At 43.4% G+C, this 23281-nt stretch overlaps 1 protein-coding gene across 3 annotated transcripts in view; it reads left to right on the forward strand.

The window, feature by feature from the left end:
* LOC135259639 (disintegrin and metalloproteinase domain-containing protein 33-like) overlaps positions 1-23281 on the forward strand; it is a 156431-nt gene that overhangs the window by 95466 nt on the left and 37684 nt on the right. For 2 of the 3 annotated variants that reach the window (XM_064344217.1, XM_064344216.1), the window contains exons 5-6: positions 10215-10291; positions 21102-21285. In XM_064344217.1, the coding sequence (XP_064200287.1) occupies positions 10215-10291; positions 21102-21285 (261 nt within the window). Of the gene's footprint in view, positions 1-10214; positions 10292-20126; positions 20910-21101; positions 21286-23281 lie in introns of those variants that run through there. The other variant, XM_064344218.1, reaches the window with a different exon arrangement.

Raw genomic sequence — 23281 nt, forward strand, 5'->3', positions numbered from 1 at the left:
GGACGAAAACGACACGTGTCGGCATTACAACAGGATTTGCGTGGATCTGTGTGGCCAGGTTTAATGCTGTCCGCACTGCAAGTGCCACGCTAAAGTGACAAACGTGGCACGGTGGGCTGCTAACGGCACAGGATGTTTGCTGGCAGGGCGTGTTATGCTCTTAGCACGGGCAACAGAAGCAATCAGACCAGAGCAGAGCTCCAGGCTAAGAGCCAGTCGCAATGAGGCCTGGGTGATAACCCTCTTTTATTTTTTTTTCATCATAAACATAGACCGATATCCAAACCTCTCAGTAAATCAAACTTGTGTGTATCTGTGAGGGGAGCAGCCATTTGCTTGTGTAAAACAGCTACCTATAATTGTACATTTAGTCTACGCTCATTATATGTATATGTATGTATATGTGGGTGACAAATTAAATGTAAAACCTGAATAAATGAGTGAAGAAATATAATGAATGCAGATGCTTCCATACAGGTGTACTGCAAGATACAATTAAGCACTTAACATCCTATCAAGCTCTGTAGCATGTATAAAAATGCTGAGCAGGCCCAGTTGACCTCAGTTTTGGATCAAGATGGAAAGAGGACAAGATCTAAGTGACTGTGAAAGAGATTCATTATTGGGGCACGGTTGGGCTGAGCTTCAGTCACAAAGCCTGCTCAACTGGCTTATGTTTCTGTAGGAACAGTGCCTAAAGTGACTAAAACTGCATTTAGATCTATGGGAAAGACATCAGTAAATAGAGGCGATAATTGTGGTCGAGAGCGCACATTCGATGACTGTGATGCTCTTGCATTAGTACCATATGTAAGGGAAAAACAGAAGAGCAACTCTTCCTCAGGTGACTGAGAATGTCAGTGTAGGACATGATCAGACTGTGTCAGCAAGAGCAGCCTGTGGAAAACTACATAGAGATTGATATTATAGCAGGGTTACAGTGCATAAACCCCTCATAACAAATACAAATGCACATTTGAGTTCAGTGGTGCAAAAACCATAGGCACTGGTCTGAGATGTGGGAAAAAGTGATATGATCAGTTGAGTCATCCTTCACCATATTCTCGACAAGTGTGTAACGTACATCAAGAGAATGGTACAGCCTTGAAAGGTTGAACCCCACAGTAAGGGGGTCCGATGGTTCTATTATGCTGTGGGGGACATTTTCCTGACATGGTTTTGGTCCACTTAACCCTTTAGAGGGAAGGGTCACTACAAATCAAAACAAAGTTATTCTGAGTAATCACCTTTGTCTGATGATGAATCATTTCTATCCTGAAGGGAGTGGTCTCATTCAGGATGACAATGCCCCCATCCATAGGGTTCGAGGGGGTCACTGAATGGTTTGATGATGATGAAAATAGTTTTGTGAATCATATGCTATGACCTTCGCAGTCACCAGATCTCAACCCAACTGAGCACCTATGGGAGATTTTGGACCGACAGTGCTGTCCACAACCATCATCAAAACACCAAATGAAGGAATATCTTTTGGAAAAATGGTGTTCCATCCCTCCAGTAGAGTTCCAGAGAATCCATGCCAAGGAGCATTGAAGCTGTTCTGAAAGCTTGTGGTGGCCACGCACCTTTGTGTTAGGCACTTTGTGTTAGTTTTTCCTTTAATTTGTCATCTGTCTGTGTGTGTATATATATATATATATATATATGTGTGTGTGTGTGTGTGTGTGTGTGTGTGTGGTGTGTGAAAGGAGGGTGGAGTTTTTGTTTGTTTGTTTTATGCTGCAGACACGAGAAAAGCAGGGAGAGTAGTGGATAGCTCAGAGCTCAGAAGGTGCCATAGTGGGGTTGGATCCTCTGCCTGCCATATATACACTATATGACTAAAAGTATCTTGACACCTCTTGGTCTGGGGCTGTTTTTCATGATTTGGGCTAGGCCCCTTAGTTCCACTGAAGGCAAATGCTACAGCATGCTATCACATTCTAGATGATTCTGTGATTCCTCAACAGTTTGGGGAAGGCCCTTTCCTGTGTCAGCATGACAATTCTCCCAGACACACAACAAGGTCCATATAGAAATGGTTTTGTCCCGATCGGTGTGGAAGAACTTGACTGGCCTGCACACAGGTCCTGACCTCAACCCCATTGAACACCTTTGGGATCAATTGGAAAGCCAAATGCGAACCAGGCCTAACTGCCCAATCAGTGCCTGACCTCACTAATGTTCTTCTGGCTGCATGGAAGCAAATTCCTGCGGCAATGCTCCAGCATCTAGTATAAAGCCTGCTTAGAAGAGTGGAGGTTGTTACAGCAGCAAAGGGTGGACCAACTCCGTATTGTTGCCTATAATTTTGGATGAGATGTTGGATGTCATGTGTCCACATACTTTTGGGCATTCGGTGCATATGTACAGTGCCCCTGGGTAATGGCAGAGTGAAATTCGTTATTTTGCTGTACACGTAAGGCATTCGGATTTGAGATCAAAAGATGAATATGAGGCGAAAGCAAAATCGGCTTTCATTTCATGATAATTGTATGCCTGTGTTTTACCATTTTGCAGAACAGCTGTTTTTGTGTTGAGTCCCTGAATTTTGCCTGTATGCTCAATTTAAAAAGGGAATCTGGCCCTCTGGGAGACGTAGTTGAGCCTTACTACATATGATTCTTATGCAGAGTTCACCTTATAAGGCCTTATAAGATTTGTTATTTTATTTAGCATTTCAATTTCTTAGAGGTTATACCACAAAGGTATGTCCTCTCTCTCCTTCTTTCTTACAGTGTTACTGCTTTATTCGGTATGGTCTCAATGCACACTGTCAATAAAGCAAAGAAAATGTGTGGCATGGATGTCAAGGCAAGGAAAAGAATGGTCTGCACAGTATCTGGGCGTATAATTATCTTAGAACTCGCCATTAAATCACCCAGTCAATATCTCCGCATGTAGACTGAAAGAGAAATCAATGACACTCTGCTGTTCAAGAAGCGTGTTTAATGAAAGAAAAATATCTGCTCCATTTCTGGGAGCTGTATCACTCAAGGAAATGCCAGTGGGTTTGCTGTTAACTCATACACACACACGTGCAGTCATTCACTCACAAACACACATAGGCTCACACACGCACACGCATACACAGACACGGGCGCATGCACATGCTCACACTTACAGGTTCACGCAGACGCGACACGCGAAACGCACACATTCACGCAAGTGCGCGCACGCACGAAGATCGGGCTAGCAGGGGAGCCGGTGTGCCATATTTAGCCCCCACCTACCCGCTCTACTTCTCAAGGAAACATCTGGACAAAGAGACAGTGGCAAAAGACAGATGGGCATGACCACTTCCTCTTTCAGGCACATGAGCTCACACCGTCTGTATCGGTGCAAACCGTTGTAAACACTGCGCGTCTGCGTCTTTTTCTTGAAGCTGAACGAGACACGGTTGCTTGTGCGAATTAACGGACCGGTCGCAGCTCACGGACGTCTGCTTCAGTTAGATTGCACTCTGGGTAAACGTAAAAGACTGATTGAAAAAGATTAAGAAAATCATCTGCTCTCTTTGTTCATTCCTAGATTGAATTCCAGCTTTTTCCCCATAAGCCTAACTGATATTTGGTTAATTGAATCCCCCTCCAGTACCCAAGCATTGAAAACGTCCTTAAGGAAATCAAATATTATAGCTGTGCAAACTGCCAACTGACTTGTGCTAAACGGCATACTTTAAAAACTCCAGGCAGAGCCGTCTGGGTAGTGTAGAGGTATAAGCACTCACCTACCACCGTAGAGACCCGGGTTCAATCCTCCAGCTTGTTTGTTGCATTAACGACTCCTACTGGTTGGTCGGGGCGCCTGTTCAGCAGGGAGGGGATCTGGGGGAGATAGCGTGAACCTCCGCACGTCTTACGCTCTCCCAGTGAAACTCCTCGCTGTCAGGTGAAAAGAAGCGGCTGGCGACTCCACATGTATCGGAGGAGGCATGTGGTAGTCTACACCCGCCCCAGACCAACAGAGGATAGCGCATCGACCAGGACCGTGATTCACACGGGGAATTGGTATAACGACTATATTGGGGAGAAAATGGGAGAAAAATAGCAACAAAAAAAAGAAAACCACCAGTCTGTGCTGTCACTCAAGCACATTTCCGCTAGATTAAATTTGATCCCCCCCCCACAATTACCCTCCACAACTTCCCAGTCATCCTCAGTGGCACGTACATCTCCCCACCCACTGGTGCTAGCTGCTCCTTGGTATTAAATGGCCTGTAGGGGCTGCATTTTCAAGAACCAAATCAGACTGAAGGGTGTTTTTCTTTCAAATAGTCTCTAAGGAAATATTTTCCAAACACAAACAGAACATTGTAAGAACAACACTGGTGATTTGGAAGGGCTTGGGGAATCAAGAACGTTTCTTTTTTTTTTTTGCTATCAATTATGCTCATAAATTTTTTTTCCAGCGTTTTCATAACATCTTGTTAGCTGGGGCCCTTCTGAATACTTAATGTAGTTGTGGATATTATCCTAGGCCTTCCAGCCAGTGGATATATAATATCTCGAAGACTTTAACAGTGTTTGTTGACATTAAACACACTTACTGTGTTTAAGACTGTGAAACATTTATTGCACATTATTTGACACAAAACTCCCTCAGTGCGCATAACGTTGTACAAATATTCATAATGTGCTATTTGACACGACACTCTCGCAGTGTTTAAAACCAAACAGATATCCATTGTGTTTTTACGGGCCACCGCTGCTGGCGCGGAGGAGTACAGCTTGAAGCACTGTGGAGCAGCGCCCCCTGGAGGACGAATCACGTGCAAGCAGGGATGGAGCGGAGGGCAAAGTCTTAAAACGGCACGCGCGCGGGAGCCTGTCGACACGGAGAAGCCGAGACCCGCCCCCGCGCCCCAATCCCACCGACCGCGGGCGGCCGACCGCCTCCAATATTGTTCTCCTCAAACCTCGCGCTTGTGCTGTCAGAATAAATGAGCTAATTTCATGGTCTGGCGAGCAGACAAAGCCCTTTAATTGTTGGGAATTGTCATTTAAGTAGTGATTGAGGTGCAAGCAGTAAAACGAATAATCCCCTAAGTGTGGTGCCGGGAAGGAGGGGGGGAGGGAAAAAAAAACCTCTCATGGAATCCGTCGGGCGGGAAATAATGTAAGGTAACGTTGGACAGGCGCATGATAACGGAAGAAGAAAAACAATTTCACTCGAGAACTAAAGGGGGTCGCGTTTGAATGACAAATTGATCCGTAAGATCATTTGAAATCTGTTTTTGCGTTTTCCCTTCACGCAAAAATTAGCAAAGAACGGAAGATATTTGCATTGCTTAATACTTCGCAGAGCAAAAATAACAAATGTATTTGTCCACTTTTTATTGCAGTGTTAAAAGGTGCAGTGACCCGTGCTATTAGGAATGTAAGTGGACTGAAAAAAATGAAACGGAGGGAAAATTTGTGCCACTTGCTGTGTTTATTATAGTTTATATATTGTCTAACGGGCTCATATTTTGTTGCCAGTGTGATGAACATTTTCGGGCTCGGTCTTCAGAAGGCATGCGTGTTGAAACATGGGACAAACAAATTGATCATTTAAATATTGAAGCTGCAAGCCACCTCAGCCACTCAAGTTGTTTATCTTACTTCACTTTACGTTGCGAACGCACAAATTGATGGAATAGGCTACAAATTATTGTCAGATGAGCTTTAATCTGGAACCCACAGTGGCTGCAAATCTGCTGCAGGCTGTGACACTTCTCAGTGTAACCACATGTCCACGGTGTTTACTTCAGAAATGTATACCCTCATAAATACAACTTTCCACAGTACAAAAAACTCAGGAAAACAAAATGTCATCATTTGGAAAATCTGAATGCGGAGACTGACAATGCTTTAGCTGTGAATGTTGTGGAATGTTTCCAAAATAAAGAGAACCATAAAATAAAAATGTATTCCTCATTACTGATAGATAACTACTATGTAACTTTGATAAGGTTGCCTTGGTGATGTTAGCTTGCAAGAAAACCTTTTCTGTTGCTGTTATGTTACTGTAGGAAAGGCACAGATTAAGAAAACATGAGAATAACCAACCAGAAATTTTAATATGGTGCATTTCTCATAACATAAAGTCATACATGCTTTCTTGGTGGTCCATAATTTGACAGATCGTGATCGTAGTCTAAAAAATAATGGCACAGGCTAAAATATGTGCAAGCCAAATTTTATTCGGGAGCTGGGAGATGTTGTATTTCTTTCGTTAATTAATTTACCATTGATTGAAAGAATACCATGTAGATGTTTGTTAAACAGATATGAGCTCAAAGTTGAGAGTTTAGTTTGATGTTAGAGTCAACACCTCTCAAAATCAGCCATAGCACACCACCTCAATACTTACAGGCTCTTTGGAAGGGTTACACAAAGATTGGTATTCCAGTGTCTGTACTTTCCAAATCTTCATTTAAACTAGGACTGGAACTGGGTACTATTGTCACATAAGACCAGAGTTGATCTTTTTGGCCATGTACACCATCATTAAGTTTGTATAAAGGTGGATGCATTCCAGAAAAAGCACCTCATACCTGCTCTCAAATATGATGGTGGATCAGTGATGCTTTGGGGCTGTTTTTTGCCCATGGTCCAGGGGTCATTATTATCTTGTTAAGATCAATGGCCTAATGAATTCCACTAAGTACCAGGACATTCTAGCCAGAAACCCGGTTGCTTCTGCAAGGATGCTGAGACTTAGCTATAGATGGAAAAATGACAGTATGTTTTCGTAATGGTGTTATTTTTTTCATTTTGTGTCTTTCTTATACACCTTTATCAAGGGTGCCAATCATTTTGGACTGTATTTACCAGTCATTTAGACTGTATCTTTCACTCATTAAGCATATGTGATTAGTTGTTGTTGTTGTTGTTGTTTAATTTATTGAACTCACTTGTAGTTAGGCAGCATTCCCTGATGGAGCACACCATCAAGGATTTTTTTGGGTGTGTAATTAACATACACAATGTGCACAATTGTAAAATAACATTGATTTTATGGGGTAGAAATAACCAGGTTCAGATACAAGACTCGTGGCATAATATGAATATGACAGAAAATGAAATGAGCTCCATCCCTACTATCTTTCTTTGGTTAAAAGCGCAAAAAAATCATGGGATGTCAGTGTCATGTGCTTGTTCTTGGGGGAATAAGTCGAAAACACATTAACCAGATACTCACGGTAGCGTGAATTTCTGCTTCATCGTGGCACTGATGGCTTTCATTATGAAGGCTAGCTCGAGCACAGCCAGTAAGGTAATCCCCCAAAATGCGTTCCCTTCACCCGTGACAGTGACGCCCAGAAGCACTGCAGTTATTGTCATAGAGATGGATTGAATGTTATAAAGCCTGTTAAAATGCAGTAAAACCTTCTGATCCCATATTTTCTGCATCCCACAATGGCAGCCCTGCATACCCATACAGAAATTTGTGCACATATATGTGATTTACGTGTATGCAAATGTTGGGTTTTTGCATGAATGAAACATATTTCTTGAAGATATATTGAGATGGAAGTTACATATTTAAATGTATGTCACATGAAATTTGGCCCATGATCTAGCGTACATCAACATATATGTGCATATACAGTGAGTGAGATACTTTTTTAAAATTGATTTTACTCTGTACTCCACACATTTAGATTCATAATCAAACAATTTGCATGTGGTTAAAGTGCAACTTTTATTTATTTATTCTCAGCTTTTATTAAAGTGTAATATTATACATTTTGGTTTCACAATGCAGAAATTTCAGCCATTTTTATACATAGGCCCCCCTCCCCCCATTGCTGGGAACCGTAATGTTTGGGACAAATAGTTTTACAGGTGTTTCTGATTAGTCAGGTATGTTCAATTGCTTCTTTAGTGCACGTCTAAGAGGCTTTCACAATCTAGTCTTGATCCTAGGCTTGTCTTTGGAGTCTGTTATTGACGTTTGAAAACATGAGGACCAGTGTTGTGCCAATGGAAGTCAAGGAAGTCATTGTGAAGCTGAGAAATAAATAAACAGTCAGAAACATAAGCCGAACCTTAGGCTTACCAAAATCAACTGTTTCAAACATCATTAAGAAGTAAGACAGCAAACCACTATCAAGCTTCACTGTCTGCACAGTTCTGAGAAAAGGTCTTGTGGACAGAAGAGACCAATATCAGAGTGATGGCAGTAGCAAAGTATGGAGGCCAGAAGGAACTGCCCAAGATCCAAAGCACTTCCTCATCTATGAAACATGGTGGGAATGTTATGGCTTGGGCATGTGTGGCTGCCACAGGTACTGGCACAGTGTCTTCATTGATGATGTAAGAGCAGATAGCTGAAGCAGAATGAATTATGAAGTGTACAGAAACATCTCGACTGGCTAAGTCATTCAACTGATCTGAATCCTAATTAACGTGCTTTTCATATGCTGAAGAGAAAACTTAAGGCAGCCCCTGAAACAAGCAGGAGCTGAAGATAGCTGCAGTATAGGCCTGGCCGAGCATCACCAGAGAAGATACTCAGTCTTTCTATTAAATATGGACATATATGTCCACATATTAAATTACTGCATTGGTATCATCTCCCCAGAAATGGGGGGCCAGGTACCTGCCATTTTTCTGCCAGCTCTGAGCCAGCAACTCTGACCTGTTAAAGGTCTGAGAATAGCCAGAGATTGCCTTGGCCACCAATTTATCAGATAAAACTGCAGATAAATAAACTGCAGATAAAACTGTGAGTCCTGGGGGGAGCTCATTAGAAGGCCACCTTCTGTATGGTTCCGTTACCCTCACTTGTATTGTTTATTGCTCGGCGGATTCCAGGGCGAAGCCTAGGTTGACGCGGCTCACTTTTTGTGAATTATCCAGTGAAAAGCGAACGGCGACGTAACGTGCTGGTGTAATTCAGGGTAAGTGGCTGCCTCGAGAGTGCGGTTGTAGGACTCCACCTGGGAGCAAACCCTGATTACTTTGGGCTGCAAGGCCAGAGTCCCTTTAATCTACAACATGCTGCTGATAGTCTTTGACCCGTCTTCCTTCAGGGCAGTTAGCCTCCCATCTGGATTGTGTGTATTTTTTTTTGTTTTTTTTACACACCACTTTGGAGTGTGTTTGTCCGCGTCTGTGCGGGGGGACACGGGGGTTGGTCTCTTTGGAATAAAAGAAGAAGAGCGCTCAAGGTTGAAAAAACTTTGTCAAGTCAACTTAAGGAGTTATACTGACTGAGGACAGCCACTCTGTCTCTTAACAGGTCCCATGTCGACTCGGTGGTTAAATTTTCAGAAAGCGTGTCTCACTCCTACAGCTGTAAATTGGTGTGGTTCCTCCAGGGGACGACGGCAAATTCAGAATTCTCCGGAAAGCTGTTTGAAAAAAGCCAGCATGTGCCGATAGTCGGTGGGCACAGAGTGTTCGGAGAGGGTAGTAATCCTCTGTTATGAATGAGGAGAGGGATTTGGGGCCATTGATATACAACATCGAGGGCAGACCCGGAGTCTTGCAATTCTCCAATATCCCAGACTCTACAGGGCACAGAGCAAGTTCTCTGGCTGTGTAACAATCAACCTCTGAGATAATGGTGCCTGAGCTTCAGAATGACTGAGTGTCCACACCTCAGACAGCCAAATATGCCCAGGTGTAACAAAGATATATTTTTTTTAAATGCATATACAAACAAAAATTTGGCACACCATGATAAGTTTCAGGTCTTTTTTAATAGTGCCAAGCTTCCGGCCAGTTGACCTTTCGACTGGCATTTTATCCCAGGGTGCCAAAGTTTATTTTGTGCGTGTTTTTGTTTTTTTTTGTTAAGAAGAAAACTGTTTTATTGGGTCTGGTCTGGTTATTTGTACAATAAAGCACAGCTCTCAGCCCCATTCTGGCTCTAATGACTGTTGTGACTCGGGCCTCGTGTGCGATGCCTTCGAAGCACCACAGTGGACCAGCTAACTGCAGTAACTCTGGCAGAAAGTGATTTTAGTGTCATACATAATGTACGAGTCTCTAATGGCTTTTATTTTCCCCTCCTCCTCCTCCTTCTTCTCTCTCTTTCCTGCCCTTTCTTTCATTTTCTCATCATCTCTGCCTCCCGCTATCTCACTCTTGCCCCTCGTTCCCGCTGTTTCTGTCATTCTTCGCTCCCCCCTCCCCTCTTTGTCATTGTCTGTTCTGTTCCTCCTGGTCTCTTACTCTCTCTTTCTTTTTCGCTCCACCTGGCTCTCTCACTCTTTACAGGATCACTGTTACTACCATGGGCATGTCAGTGGACACATGGACTCCTGGGTAGCCCTCAGCACTTGCTCCGGAATAAGGTATCTTGGTCATGTGATTCTGGTTTTTTTTTTTTTTTGGGGGGGGGGGGGGAGGTTCATGGGAGCCAGGATTATAATCAATATATTTTATGTTTATTTTGTTTTGAAGTCCCTCAGAAATTCTGGAAATAGATTTGCATCATTCTACTTATCTGTTTACCATGTAATTATATTTCAGTTCCTGGGTATAATTTGTGTTACTTTGAATGACAGGAAACAGAATTGCAGATCATTTAACTTGATGAAACCATTTGCACATGTAAGCCTTCTATTGATGGTGGGTGATTTAATCATGGAGTCAAGACAAGAGTTTTCTCTGATACCTCTTCCATATAGCCTGGGCCTAGCTGTCCCTTTTGTAACATTGTACAAAGGGATTCTTCATGTTTGAAACACACCACTGAGACACGAGTCCAGTTTCCTCAAAGCCTGAGCTTCCAACTGAGACCATTATCACTGGGTAGCTGCTATGGCTTTTCACATATGCGGTCTCAGCCTTCACCTCTGCAGGCTACCCTGGTCAGCAAGAGGGAGCTTGTGGTTTTAAAAAAAAGAAAGAAAGAAAATAGGAAAAGAGGAAGCGGGTGGAACCGTCTGACCCTGAAAGCAGAAGCGAAATGCAGATGCAAAGCAGTTCCATTAAACTGTAGATGGAGAAATGAGAGACGAAGGGGGGGGGGGGCATCCACCACATCCTTATGTAGGACAGAACGTTTCCCTCTGTCCAAAATGTCACTGCGCAGTTAGCAACAGGCTTCGTCAGAAGAGCTTCCTCGGAAAGGGGTAAGGTCAGAAAGCGTGAGTGACGCATCCCCATTTCCTCGCCGGGCAGTCCTGCCACGGTCGCTCAGTTGCAGGATAAGAGAACGATAAAAAGGCGGTCTGCTCGTGTGTCCAGCGTCACACATGCTGGCCCTCCTGAGTCGATGCAGAATTTTGCGACAGTCAGATAAGCGTACATTTTTGATTGTATATTGCAAACTAGAGGAAAAAAATGTGAGTTGGTAGGGGGCAGATAAATGTATTTTTCTGCCGTTCCGTACCAGGGTTCCTCAATTTAGCACAAACTGTGGTTGCCCAGGTCCTGGAGTAATTCTCTATGGCCAGTTGAACCTGAAGAAAGAAGGAAAATATTTGAATGTACACGGCCAGTATTTTATAGCAGCTGAATCTATTCGTTTTTTTTTTTTTTTAAGTTTTTAATAAAGCACAGTCAGTTTGCCGCTGTCCCTGTAATGCCATTATTTTTTAATAAATGATCTTCCTACAGAATGATCTTCATTTTAAAAGGTACAAGCTCCCTCTGAGCACCTATTAAGGTGGCGAATGCAGACCATGTGCTAAATGCTGACAGCCCTGCGAATATCAAAATTAAATATACGGGTGCCGGTATTTCCCATCATTCTCTCAGGATCTCCACATGCCCCTCCTCGCGGAACACACGCCCACCGCTGATTAGGAAATTGGTTTTATTCAAGGGAAGCAAGATGTTATAAATGGATATATGTTTTTACCTCTAACGTTCTTCATTAAAGACCCTGTTCAATCAAGCTCATGGTTTTTAATTGTTATTCATAAATAACAAGCAAGAACATTGAGTATGATATATAAAGCATATTTAATTCAGGTGATATTTTAATTCAGGTGATAAAAGCAAACAAACCTCTTACTCTGGCCACCACAGGGCAATTTGGTATTGGTTATTTGGTGACTGTTTCTTGTGTAGCTAATAGCATATTGCATTTCACAGCAGCTCTCGTGTGCTAATCAGTAATGCATTTGGAGTGAATATCAATACAGAACAGGCATGCTTTGTCAGGCCTCCTCTCTCCAGTGTATAAATTACTTAATGTACATCCGTAGGGAGCAGCCTCATTTTCCTGTTCATGCAGTGATAAGCGTACGTCTGGCGGCTTGCTGAACATTTCAAATGTTTGACCAAAGGTTGATTGCGCAGGGTCTAATGTTCGGCATCCTGTTTGTTTTTACCAAAAAATCAATGCGATGTTTCTTTTCAGACACTTTTGGGAGAAGAAGTAGCAGTCTGAAAAGAAAACATTTTATTTTAAGGGCCCTTTTTGTGGTGCGAATGTGTTGATAAATACAGTGCTGTCAAATAAAAATGTAATTAAGCATAGGTGCGGTAAAAACCCACAGTAATGAGGTTGGGAACCCCAGCATGAGAGAACATGAGCCGGGGAGAAACAAACACTCATTAGCACCAAAATAAAAAAACAAAAAAAAACCTTCTGGCACTCAATCTGTTTGCCACCTGGGATTACTTAGACTTGCCCAGCAAACCTTTGGATGTCAACTTGGTGTGCATTTTACAGTGATGATAACGATAAAAGGGGCCGCTGAGCGCTGCCTGCTTGCGCGCAGGAGCAATGGCTCTGGTCAACCGCGGACATGCAGGCCGCCTGCATCAACAGTAAAAAGCAGTGCAGCCCTCTGGCACTATGGCTCTAGAGCTCAGCTGGTGGACTGCAATGTAAAAAAAAAAAAAAAACTAGAGGTGGCTGGCTATATGCAGGAGGATGAACGTTCCAGTCTGTATTCTTCCCTGTTAACAAAGAATGTTGCAATAGATCGTACACCTTTATCAATCTTTATGTCATAAGGTGTAGTAGAAGTGATATGTTTCATGTCACTGCTGATGAAAGCATGACCATGACGTACCTATTTTACACACACCATGCACTGTACCTAGCCTATTCGTAGTTATGGACATGCGCATTTACAAATGTCTGTGTAGCGAATATGAAGATGCCGGGCTCTATTTTTTTGGCCGGCGCATGCCGTGTTGTGAGCCGTCGCACTGGCACAGTGGGGTTTTCGTCCTGGATTTTGATTTCGGAGGCGTTCGGTAATTCCACGACTCGCTGTCCGCTGAAGTGGGAGGAGAGCCACTGCTGGGGATGTGTCAGTCAGATATCGGCGTCCGACTAGTCTGCCATTTTCACCCTCTTCCTCCCACCTGCTCAGACCACATCTACAGCACAAGTTACAGCCCAGTGTGCAGCGGATCGCTTGTTTCATGACTATACCATTCGATGTGCACATATTCACAGCCTATTGAAAAGCCGGTCTTTCCAGTCAGTTTTCATGGATCATATGCTGTCCAATTTGACTTTGATATGAATCCCGCAAGCAGGGAAAAAAAAAATCTGTTTTATTAAAATTCTGACAAAAGAAAATTTGAATAAACTCCAACAGTCTTAGGCTATGTCTTCCATTGCAGTCTTAGACTGTGGAAATTGGCAGTATGCCCCGTGGAATGCACAAAGCTCTTAAAGGGAATGAAAAGAGGCTATTCGATTGGCTATTAATAAATACAGAATACCACACCCATTGATAATATATTCAGTATAATTCAGCCCGTGTTTCACCTGTGCCACAGACTTTGAGCCGTACGCTCCTCGTCTCCGCTGATGAAAATACCAGCATTCACTTGCTATGCCCACTACGCCCGCTCACTGTGCCGTCGACTGCACCCGTGTGCCGTGCAACATTAATTCTGGAAATCAGAGTCCACTATGTAATGTGTGTGAAGGAGTCATATGTGACTGTTATGAAGGAACGTTAACGGATTGTTTTACCAAAAAATAAAACAACGTTTTTTCTTGCCACATCATGCTGCTGAAGTGTAAAGGGACATGCTGCTTCTTCTCATAGTGGGGCACCAAAATGTAGAAGACATACATCAATATGCTCACAGGTGGTGCCAGCATATAATAATCAGTCTCATAAATTAAGTATACAAACTAGACATTGGCAGTTTAAATTAATCATTAAATGAATTATTATTAAAATGACACATTAATAGTCAGTCTCAACCAAATCATAATATCATACATTCAGCTAATGCTAAATTAATATAAATGATTTAGCTAAGAGGTGAAGGTATTCTATAAAGTTATTTGGATTAGCAGCGGCTGACTAAATTCAACACAAGAGTAATATCAATGCAGACAACCGTGCAAATATAATAAAGTTTATTAAACAAAAGGTACCCGAAAAGGCCAAAGCACAATTCTCTACAATGATGTATAATGAACTACGTGAGTGCATGTGTTTGTGGGGAATGTGTGGGATGTTGCGTGTGCGTGCACGTGCATGTTTTCCTGCGTGGGGGGTGGTGTACCGTGGACACGTGTTCACGGAGGACAAAGGAACAAAATGGAGTGTGTGAATGGAGGGGTTTTTGAAAGAAGCTGTAAGTAGTGATGGCGCATGGAGCGTGCCAAGCGTGGAGGATATTGGCTATATGGCTATGGGTGTATGTTTAACGAGACCAACATGCCGCGTTACGACCAGTTAGTAATTAAAATCGATCGCATGCAAGAAATGTTCCATGCATGACGTATATTAAAACTAACGCAGAGCGGTGGATGGCTTAGAGCCAGCTGAACATACAGAGTGTTCGCATTCATCATTAAAACACAATAACCGTTTGCATCGTCATGTACATTTAGTCATGAATGAGTATAATCAGCCCGTTGCTAATTATGCTATGCCCAGAGTTACAGCCTTTACTGGAGTCCTTTGGTTCCGTCGTTGGAAATGATTCCTAGTTTCCAGTGGGAAGTCTGTGGGAGTTGTCATGAAGAACGGGAAGCTGTTCTCCCTCTCCTGGTTCCAAAGCGCGCAGCCTGATCCTTGTCGCAGGTCACTTGCCTAGTAGGACTTTCTCTGCAGGATGCGTCGGTCGTGCGTTGGCTCTCCCGGTTCTTCCGCCACCGCTAATCGTAGGAGCGCTATGGAGCGCCTCGTTGCTCCCGCAGCCGGTAGCCGAGATTATACGCTGCCTTGCTCCGCTGCAGGCCTTGCGAACTCTTCCTGGCATGCGGACTCACGCGAGAGGGAGACCGGGAGAAGGGTGGCGAGTCCGGGGAGAGGAAAATGGGAACAGAGCGTGAAACAACGGCAACCTTCATTGAAGGTTCCGCGTTTTAAGTTTACAGCAAGCCAATACTGTCACAGGAAAGTTGTGGTAGGAGGCATGGTTAAATTAGTCAGTCTGAGGTGGACATACAGGTTTTGTAGTTTAGTGTCTTTTGTAGGCCATGGTACCTACACAAGCATGCATCTTTGTCTCGCTGCAAAAATGTGTTTCGTTTGTTAGTTTGATTAGGAATTAATTTGACATCAGTGGGGGTGGTGCGCAGAGGTTGAGAGGGCTTGTAAATAAACTACATTTTCATTTGAATAATAGACGCAACCTTGACATTTCCTTTCCCATTAAGCTTCTCTGATTTGATTAATATCATTGTACATTGAGGGAAGAACACACATATATCTATCTAGCTCACATCTAAACAGCCTATTGACCTCGTCAATGGTGAGGCCTTAATTAAAGGGCACTTCTCTGATATATGTGAATGAACCTGCAGTTATTTCTGAACGTGTATATCACTGGAGTTTGCTGCAGAGAAATTCTGTAAAAACCTTCTGCAAAATGCGGTATACATTTGAATCCCCCAACCTGGGTTTAAAAATCAGCAGTTTAAAGGCCTTTACATTTTTGTAAATCTAACAATTACATTTTCATTCCCATTAAGAACTTCAGGAAAATATTGTACCGCACTCTAAACCAATCACACTTTGTTACACTCGGTAGTGCACAGTAACAAATTTCAGCAAAGGGGGACATTCCGTTTTTCTCGCCCCAAATTTTGCAGCTGGCCAAATGTTCTTCCTGAGTCACCGCTCCGCCACCTGCACCCACTCAGAGAGCAGTGCAGCGCGTGCACTCCTCCGGTCCACTTGCGATTGCTATTTCCCACACTTCAGGCCACCGCGTATGACAGGAGAGCTAGCGCGGATCGGAGAGGAGGCGTACGCCTCGGGGGGGGTGTGTGACTGGCGCGGGGCCGGGAACAGCCGGTGCTGCGTTAAACCTGACCGAATCAGACCCATAATCCCCCTGAAGGTGTGAGGCCCGATAAGCCCCACTGCTGGAATTCTGTGATACACGGTCGCGCCCTGGGAGGTACATTGGAACAGTCTAACAGGCAATAACCAGCTGCAGTGCACTGTAATACCGAGCAGCACTCCTGGTGACATAGTAACATTACTGTAGTCCAGAGAGGGAGATCAGAGGCCTCAGGATTCATGGGGACCCTTTCAATGATAGATGGTTTACCAATGTTCTCCATTCTATATTTAAGATATACAGCATGTTCCTTAGCAGTACTGTTTGCCCCAGGCCACGACCCAGCCTGTCTACCCAGCCAGCATTTGGCCTGGTAAATGAATATCTGGGCACTAAATCACAAATACTATTTATTCTCTGTTCCACATCAACCTTACCATATCACTATTATTCATATTAATTATTTGAATGATTGCAGGGCCACATCATAATTTGTGTGTTGCTTACGGTGTACTGTACTTATGGTGCACGTAATGCGCAAGCTTTGTTCACGGGCTGTATTTTGTGCTGGACTTTTTTTTTTTCATTTTTTTTTTTTTCAGCTGAGCCCAGATAGATAAATAAAGTTGTGTTTTATTGCATTGGGTTGTATTTTGATGTCAGACAGCTTTACTGAGCTTCAAATTAAATTACTTGTGCTTGGTCAAAGACCTCAGTCTTATTAAAAACATACTAAAAAAAAGTCAACTCAGCAAACCCTGGCTCCCAAACTTTGTTATTCATATCAGGGGGTTTGGCTGTGATTGATAGCGCAGCATTGCTTTTTTTAAGTGTAACATTCCTCTTGTCTTTTGCGCCTTTCATCAAGACAAGCATCTGCAAGCCGACAGGAATGATTTGGCTGTCACATGGCTGTGCTTTGTGCAGTTTATTTTTGTCAGACCTTTAGAGGAAAAAAAAAGACATAAATAGCCTCCAGTTGGAGAAGCTGTGCTTCAGTTAAGTGCATTGACTTCATAGCTTAGCAGAAAAGTGGAGTGACAGGACAGGAAAATGGTGGAGGTGAAAATGATGTTTTATGGATTTTTTTGATTTTCTGCCACGAGTTAAGAACTCCTTAATAGCCTACCTCTGAAAATAGAGGTTCTGACTGGTAGCTCCCCTCTAATTAGCTTGTACACCTGTGGTGACGCCGTAGAGTTAAGGCATAAAAGACTGCCACCGGCATACAACACCATTTCAGTGACAAAGGCGTATACCAAAACGTTTGAGTCTTTTAGCCTCATCTTGGCTGAACGCATTTCGTGCGGATCATTGCTGAATGTAGGAGTTGAAATTACAGATAAATCATCTATTCATCTCACAGCACGGTGGTTTCTATTCATGAGGCAGATATTTATCTTACAGATTTCTGTTGATAGATATTCACCTCACGCCCCTTGGTTTCTATTGATAAAACCATGGTCCTGTCCTGATGTCCTTTCTCTGAATAACATAATAAATTTGCGCAATACATTTCCTATTTATGGCTAGATTTTCTATTTATTTCAAACTATGGCATGTGCCTGTTAATGCCGGTTAATGCCCCAGCCCCTGTATAATCTCATCTAGCTGTATGTGCAGTTTACTGTTGTAATGTATTTTAGGCATTTGTTCTTCGACATGGTTCATTGTATTTAATTGTCTTTGTGTGTTTCGACTGTGTCTCCAGTGGCTCTGTACATTGCCTGCATGGATGTCTGCGGTGTAGTTAGATAATCGTTAAAAATGAAATCAATTTTGGGGGAAAGAAAGGCTATGTATGTTATATGAGCAGCTGAGGAATGGGCAGACTGGTCCATTGTTTGTGTCTGGAGAGGCTGAAGCATTAGCAGTGTGGCCAATTGTGTGTAACAGGAGGAGCTGAAGCATTAGCAGTGTAGCCCATTGTGTGTATCAGGAGAGGCTGAAGCATTAGCAGTGTGGCCCATTGTGTGTAACAGGAGAGGCTGAAGCATTAGCAGTGTGGCCCATTGTGTGTAACAGGAGAGGCTGAAGCATTAGCAGTCTGACCCATTGTGTGTATTAGGAAAGGCTGAAGCAGTGGCACTTGATCGATAGTTGCAAACTGGAGCAGTGGTAGTAGGCCTCACGTGTCTCTAACTCATATGACCAAGATCCAGAGGATGAACTTCACGAGATTCGAAAGTAAAATCATAGAAGCCTTGGGCTGCTGCTTGGCCAAGGTTGAAGCATCCAATTAGTATTCAACACAAGGCAGATCTTCTCCAGCATAGCTCACACTTCAGCTTGGAGTAATTCATTGTTCCTCTAACTTTGCCGAAAATGACAAAGCTATGACCGTAGGGGAATTCCTATTTCCGCACGCCTCAAAATTCAGAGAGGCTCACGGCTAAAGATTAGAGGGAACTAAAATGCAATGATGTACCCTCCTCATATTCCCCGTAGACCTGGGTAAGGGAGTCATTATAACTTTGTTTGTCCTTTCCCAACAACAAGGGCTCTGCATGAGGTTATCATGAATGCATTAAGAGAGGGTGAGCTGTACGCTGTCGCAAAGCCAGGGGGGCACAGAGGTGGGGTGGAGAGGAGAGGTGGACCGAGAGGAGAAGAGAGGGAGAGATGAAGCGAATAATGGTGTGGATGTTCCGACGCAGAAAGAATCAGAGCGATAGGTACTGTAGGTGAACGCTGACTGTCTGCCCAGGAGCAGTGGAAAGAAGTTTGGGAGGAGGGAACGCGAGCCGCACTCTGCCACCTTAACTGGTAGAGCAGGAAGTGGAGTTGCTCCAAAATGGAGGTGCATTTGTTTGGTGTTGTTTATAGGACACTGAGACAAGATAAAGAGAAATGACACTTCACAGAACTACAGAACAGAGAGACCAAGTTTGAAAAAAAGGCTGAGAGAGAGAGAGAGAGAGAGAGAGAGAGAGAGATAGACCCTTTATTAGAACATCATTGTCAATTAATTACAAAAAAAAATAAACAATAATTATAAAGAACCAAAAAAAACATCAATAGACACATTATCAAACCCGAAGCAAACAGGGATAAATAAACATTAGTCACAAATCATCAACATCATGGCAATATGTGTGAGAGAGAGTGCAGTCAGGGAGTGATAGAGACAGAGCTACACTTTTATGTTTTTATTTTTATGTGTTCCATTTCCATGTACATTTTCATTTCTTTTCTGTGAATTTCAATTTGAAACAAATTTGAGATTTTTGTTTACACTTTCACTATTTAATTTCATTATATTTGAACTCCAATTATAATTTTAGAAATATGAACTCTTGTTCATGTTTTTACATGATTTGGCAATATGCACTATATGTATTTCATGTCAATAAAGCTCATTGAATTGAATTGAGAGAGAGAGAAAGAGAGAGAGAGAGAGCTGAAATGGTGCAGAGCACACCAGGGAGGATAACGGAAGCAAGCTGTGTGTGCGTCACACTTGGCGAAATGGGTTTAGCCGCCTGTTTCCACGGGGCTGTTTCCCAGCGCCCTGACCCGACCAGCCAATTTCTGATCGGGGGCTCCAGGGATCTTTGATCCTTCCCCCACCGTCGCCCGCCCCTAACCCGCCCCGCAGACCAATCCGTTACACCTCTTAGCCTGGCTTTTATCAGGGTCCCCAGTGGTGCCCTGCATCCTGCCCTGTGCCAAGTCCAGGGCTCCTCGTGCCCACTCTCCTGCCTAGGAAACAAGACCCTCCCATGGCACCAAAGTGCGGTTCCATTTTTATCTGTTAAGAGTAGGTGGAACGTTAGATGCATTTTCCCAGGCGTCTGCCACACTAATGGCTTGTTTCCTTGCGTGTGTGCTTTCAACAACAAGCAGGCAAGCCTTTTAATTATTTTTTTCTTTTCAGTATAGTGAAATATTTCACTGAAGGTTTTTTTTTTTTTTCTACTTCCACAATGTCTGCTCCTTTTAAATTGAAGTGAGACACTTTTTACTCAGCAGAAGGAAATGCCTTGCAAAGAGAGAAGCTACAAGCAATGCAACAGGTGCAGGAGTGCGCTGTTCACTGAGAACGCCCTTTTAGTGAAAGCCAAAAAGCTTGGTGACACACGCAAGCACGTAATGCGTCTTCTGGGGTGTTCTCTTTCCGCACCTTGTCTGCCCAGGGATGTCCATACAGCAGTCTTGTTGGAAATGTGCTTTTTTTGCCATTTGCCACTGTATAAATCTGTCATGCAAAAGCCCAGGTAGTCAACAGCACTGATGCTATGGCAACGATTCTCTTTCTCTTCATTGGAACATCTGCCCTGGCCATCCTAGGACAGAGCTTTTTTTTCTGAAATGATAGTTCACATAAAACCTTAAAAGATTTAAGTGGGATAATTTCCTTTTTTTCTCTCTGATTACATTTTTGGGAAAAACTCAGCTGTGTGTGTGTGTGTGTGTGTGTGTGTGTCTGTGAATGACTGTACGAGTGTGTAAGGTGTTTGCGCTTTGAGTGTGCGTGTGTTTTTGCGTGTGACTTATAGGGGAGCATCAGGAATAGCTTCTGCGCTGTTGTTTTCAGTGAGTGGGTGATTTGCTGACTGATTACAGAGTTCTTTCCCACAATTACGGTACGGTTAAGTGGAGGCCTAACCACTCATGGCTAATTACCAGGTCAGAGCGTAGAGGCTGTTAGAATTCTGCCTGGGGCTTGAATGTGTGTGCCAAGGCAAGAGGATGGATGGCTCTACTCTGCTGTTCCAAGCAACATAACGCAGCCCTAAGCAGGTGAAATAGTGCATTTTGTTTCTATTAGAGTCCTCCGTAATATTATTCATCAAACACAAACACCGTAATGTGTAACAAACAAAAAAAGTATTACAATTGTTTAAATGCATTAGTTTGGGTTCAGGCTGCAGCACTCTGCTATTAAATTAAATAGAGGCTTTAGTGTTCTCCATCTTCTCGTTCTCTACACAGGGGCCTGATCGTCCTGAACGCAGACAACAGCTACTACATTGAACCAATCGGAGGGCTCGACTTTCCCCAGCACAGAATCTACCGCACAGAGCACGTGCAGGTCAAACGGGGCACGTGCGGACATGGCCACCAGTCGGGGCACCTGGACCCTGTCTCCAGTCTCCTTAAACCTTTGCATCAAAGGGTAAGGGCGCTGCGTTCTCGATCAGCAAAAAAATGTGTCTTCGGCGAGTTTTTGCTTCAGCCTCTTCTTAATTAAAATGGAAAGGGAACATGAAAATAAACAAGTGATCCGTGAGCAGTTAATGTGTTGTAAAGAAAACCTTGTACAGCCCAGAGTTAGATTATTATTGGATCAAATTTGTATTTAATCATGCAAACTGTCAATTTATAATTCTGTGAACCAGGGGTTTTCACACAAGCGGTACAAATACACCAAGCACACTTCAAAGGGTTGCAGGAGATGCTTGGGATTCAGGTTAATTATATAGATGGTAGTAAAACAGAATGGGTACAGAAAATGAAATGGTTATACATAACCTAGTTATGTGAACAGGCTGAATAGTACAATTTTGATGCTACTGAACTCGTTAGCTACTGTTACGTGGAACCAATTGACATAACTAGGTTTATTCAGCCAAATGTACTGAAAAGGATTCACAGAGGCTTAGAACATGCTGTAAAATATAACAATGAGTTCATCAATGAATTTGACAAATTATCTCAGAAGATTTAACAGTGTACACAATGCGTTAATTTAACATTCTCCCGCAAATAAATCCTACGATAGAAACATAGACAAATGGTGGTGAGCCTTCAATCAAAACAACAGTCATTCACTCAAGATTGCAGTCTGTGAGGGTGGTATGCATATTTGTAGTTGTGATCCAGAACAGGCTCTAGAGATTTGGTGGCCCTAAACAAGAATGTTGTTGTGGCCCAAAGTGCTCCAACGTAAATCGCACCCACCACTTAAACTGGAATCGTGTGGCACGGGGATGGGGTGCATAGAGCGTTTCTGCCACGGCCGGCTCTGTTGCGACCCCTTTGTCAGTAATATGACGGGCGCTCGCCCGTGTGGTTTGGTGCATATGTATGCCTGAACGCTAGTTTCGGAGGGCTTTGCCGCCTGCTACGTTAGCATTTCCATATTCAGCCGTCCCGTGCGGAGAGGCCGTTTAGTCCTGCCGCGAAAACTAACCGCTCGACCACTTTCAGGTCAGACGAAACGAAGCCTGCCATTGGCCACGATACCCTTTTAATGAGCGCGGCGTTGGTGCGCCTTCCTTTGTCGGATCCTCTGGCTGTTGGCTGTCAATTAGCTCATTCCCCTGGGAGTGCAGTATTGTCCAAGGATGGCAAGAGGCGGTGAATTTTAACTGAGAAGCTGCGCGTTGCCCACCTAACAAAGCCTTGCACCCAAGCCTCCAGCCTTTTAGCTTTTCTGCTTAAATGGGATTTTTATAGAACTCTGCCTTTTCCAATCACAGACGACCGTATCTCTCTCTCTGTCTCACTCTCTCATTTTCCCTCTCTCCCTCCCTCACTCCCACCCTCTCCCTAGGTCTCTTGCCCTATATCTTTATTTCTGTTTTTATCCCTGAGTCTCTCTCTCTCCCTGTCTCTCTGGTTAATGACTGGTTGTCTGCGGTGATTCCCGACTTGGCAGACTTGATGGAAACCTTTTCCTGTCTCTCAGATAAATATTGAGATGGTGGTTATATTACCTCTAATGTGGAGCCACATTACCTCAAGGTTCTTTGCTGAGTGCAGTGCATACATGTTATTGCAATGTTATTTAGAGATACACATTAAAATGCGAAAAATAATGGATGCATTATTCTACTAGGAAGTCACACTAAGGTTAGAACTCTTTTAGAAGTGAGACCTAGCCAGGATGCGTACAGTGCCAACACTGATTTAGCAGTTCAGAGATTGAAGTGACACATGTATGCAGGGGTACCATTAGGGATGGGGTTAGGATGATTCCAAAGGCCCTCACTGACAGGGGCCCTCACAAAAAAATAGAACGTAGAATTTTCTGGAATGGTGCGGTCCAGTGTCCGATCTTTTCATGGGGCCCAAAATTCTTGGTGGCGCCCCTGCGTCTTCAGTTTCTTGGCTGCAGTTGGTATATGTTGGTTTAATGTACATGGTCGCCATTCTCCAAAAGCATGCCC

This window comes from Anguilla rostrata, chromosome 7 (genome assembly GCF_018555375.3).
Source record: "Anguilla rostrata isolate EN2019 chromosome 7, ASM1855537v3, whole genome shotgun sequence".
NCBI classification, from domain to species: domain Eukaryota; kingdom Metazoa; phylum Chordata; class Actinopteri; order Anguilliformes; family Anguillidae; genus Anguilla; species Anguilla rostrata.